The 1944-nt window shown below is 32.5% G+C and overlaps 1 protein-coding gene across 4 annotated transcripts in view; it reads right to left on the bottom strand.

Moving 5' to 3' along the window:
- LOC106457005 (protein couch potato-like) overlaps nt 1-1944 on the bottom strand; it is a 119020-nt gene that overhangs the window by 18094 nt on the left and 98982 nt on the right. For all 4 annotated transcript variants that reach the window (XR_002610054.1, XR_002610055.1, XM_022382817.1 and 1 more), the window contains exon 5: nt 1547-1688. Coding sequence is in view for 2 of the 4 variants with exons in the window: in XM_022382817.1 (XP_022238525.1) it covers nt 1547-1688 (142 nt within the window). In the remaining 2 variants the exon portion in view is untranslated. The remainder of the gene's footprint in view (nt 1-1546; nt 1689-1944) is intronic.

Raw genomic sequence — 1944 nt, 5'->3', positions numbered from 1 at the left:
CGTTGTAAGTGTACAGTTGCAAGTCAGATTGATTGTTAGTTTCGTGGTGCTAGAGATATAGATAGAAGATGTATGTGATGAAATTTATCGTCGTTGTAAGTGTATAGTTGCAGATAGTAGACTTCTGTAAGTCAGATTGATTGTTAGTTTCGTGGTGCTAGAGATATAGATAGAAGATGTATGTGATGAAATTTATCGTCGTTGTAAGTGTATAGTTGCAGATAGTAGACTTCTGTAAGTCAGATTGATTGTTAGTTTCGTGGTGCTAGAGATATAGATAGAAGATATCTGTAATGAAACCTATCGTCGTTGTAAGTGTACAGTTGCAGATAGTAGACTTCTGTAAGTCAGATTGATTGTTAGTTTCGTGGTGCTAGAGATATAGATAGAAGATGTATGTGATGAAATTTATCGTCGTTGTAAGTGTATAGTTGCAGATAGTAGACTTCTGTAAGTGAGAAAAACTGTTATTCTATAAGTTGGAGTGATGTAGAAAACCTTCCTAAATATGGGTAAATGGGAATTTTGAGAATTGGAGATACAGAGAGAAACCTACTGTAAGCATGAATCAATTTGTAGTTTTGTGAAACGGTAAATACAGGTATAAAACATCTGTAAGTCTTGGTTAATATGCAGTTTTTTGGAATTGTATGTATGATGTTATAACACAGAAAGAATGCTTCATTTCTAGCTCAAAGTTCGGAATTTGATCAAAGGCATAAAGGCAGTGAAAATATCCATCGAATTAATCAAGCAAATAATTCATTTTTAGCCACTAAACTAAGAATAAAATAATAAGTAAAAATACATAACAACACCATATTGTTATCGTTAGATTTACACCCTGATATACATTGTCTTTGAATTGAATCTGTGTTCTTTTCAGATATTTGAAATAACGATCTTATGCTAAACTGTAATTGAAATAATCATTAAAATACTTTACATGCTATCAACAGATGCTGCCTTAATTAAAATGTCTGATGAGGGATCTTTAAAAATTAAAAGTCAATTACATGTGAAGCTTATAATTTATTTTTCAATGTTTGTGATTGTTAATATGATATGTTGTAAGTCACGTTGTCATGTCAACATGACATCAGCCAGAACTCTAATTACTTGTAATAATATATTAAAAGTATTTTCTTATCATTATTCAACTTTTTTGAAAAATAATTTTTCTGTACAACACCAAAATCAGGGGGTTCGATTCCCCTCAGTAGACACAGCAAATATCCCGACGTGATCATGCTACAAAACACACATACACACATTTTGCAGATGAAGATATATTTATACTCATTTAACCACACCAAATGTTGTCTCAAAATTCTACTTTCTCTTCATTTTATGTTTGTTTTAGAACAAAGCCACATCTCGAACTATCTGCTATGTTCAACACGGGGAATCGAACCTCATATTTTAGCGCCGTCCCACCGGGGGACTCCTTTTATATATCAATAACAATTTTAAGGGGATTTTATAATTGATATTATGTTGTTTGAACGTGGGAGAATTTCCGGTTCTCTTTTCTAAATCCACTTACGTCCTGTGACAGGGTGTAGCAAGGTTGGATAGGTAGCAGCTGCGGGAGGCGACTGCTGTTTCGGTTTGCTAACCTTCGTATTGCTCTTTGCAAATTCTAGTCGAATCGTCTGAGGAAGGTCAGGGTCAAAACGAATTCCTTGCTGTAAAAAATCAAGAGATGCATCTGATGTGAAATTTAGTTATATGTGGTCGTGCAAAAACAGAGATATGGAAAGAATATCTAGAATAAGTGAATTAATTTTCTTTGTAAATTTACTGTTGAAATGTTGGATCACAATTAATTTATATAGACACACAAATATGTTATATATATATATATATATATATATATATTATACTCTACAGTATTTCTAATTCATTAATTTATTCCTGGTCTTGGAATCTATAATCGTGGAT

The sequence above is a fragment of the Limulus polyphemus genome, unplaced genomic scaffold (assembly GCF_000517525.1).
Source record: "Limulus polyphemus unplaced genomic scaffold, Limulus_polyphemus-2.1.2 Scaffold280, whole genome shotgun sequence".
Taxonomy (NCBI): Eukaryota; Metazoa; Arthropoda; class Merostomata; order Xiphosura; family Limulidae; genus Limulus; species Limulus polyphemus.
The sequence above is the reverse complement of the archived record's forward strand: the minus strand, read 5'-3'. Positions and strand labels throughout refer to the sequence as shown.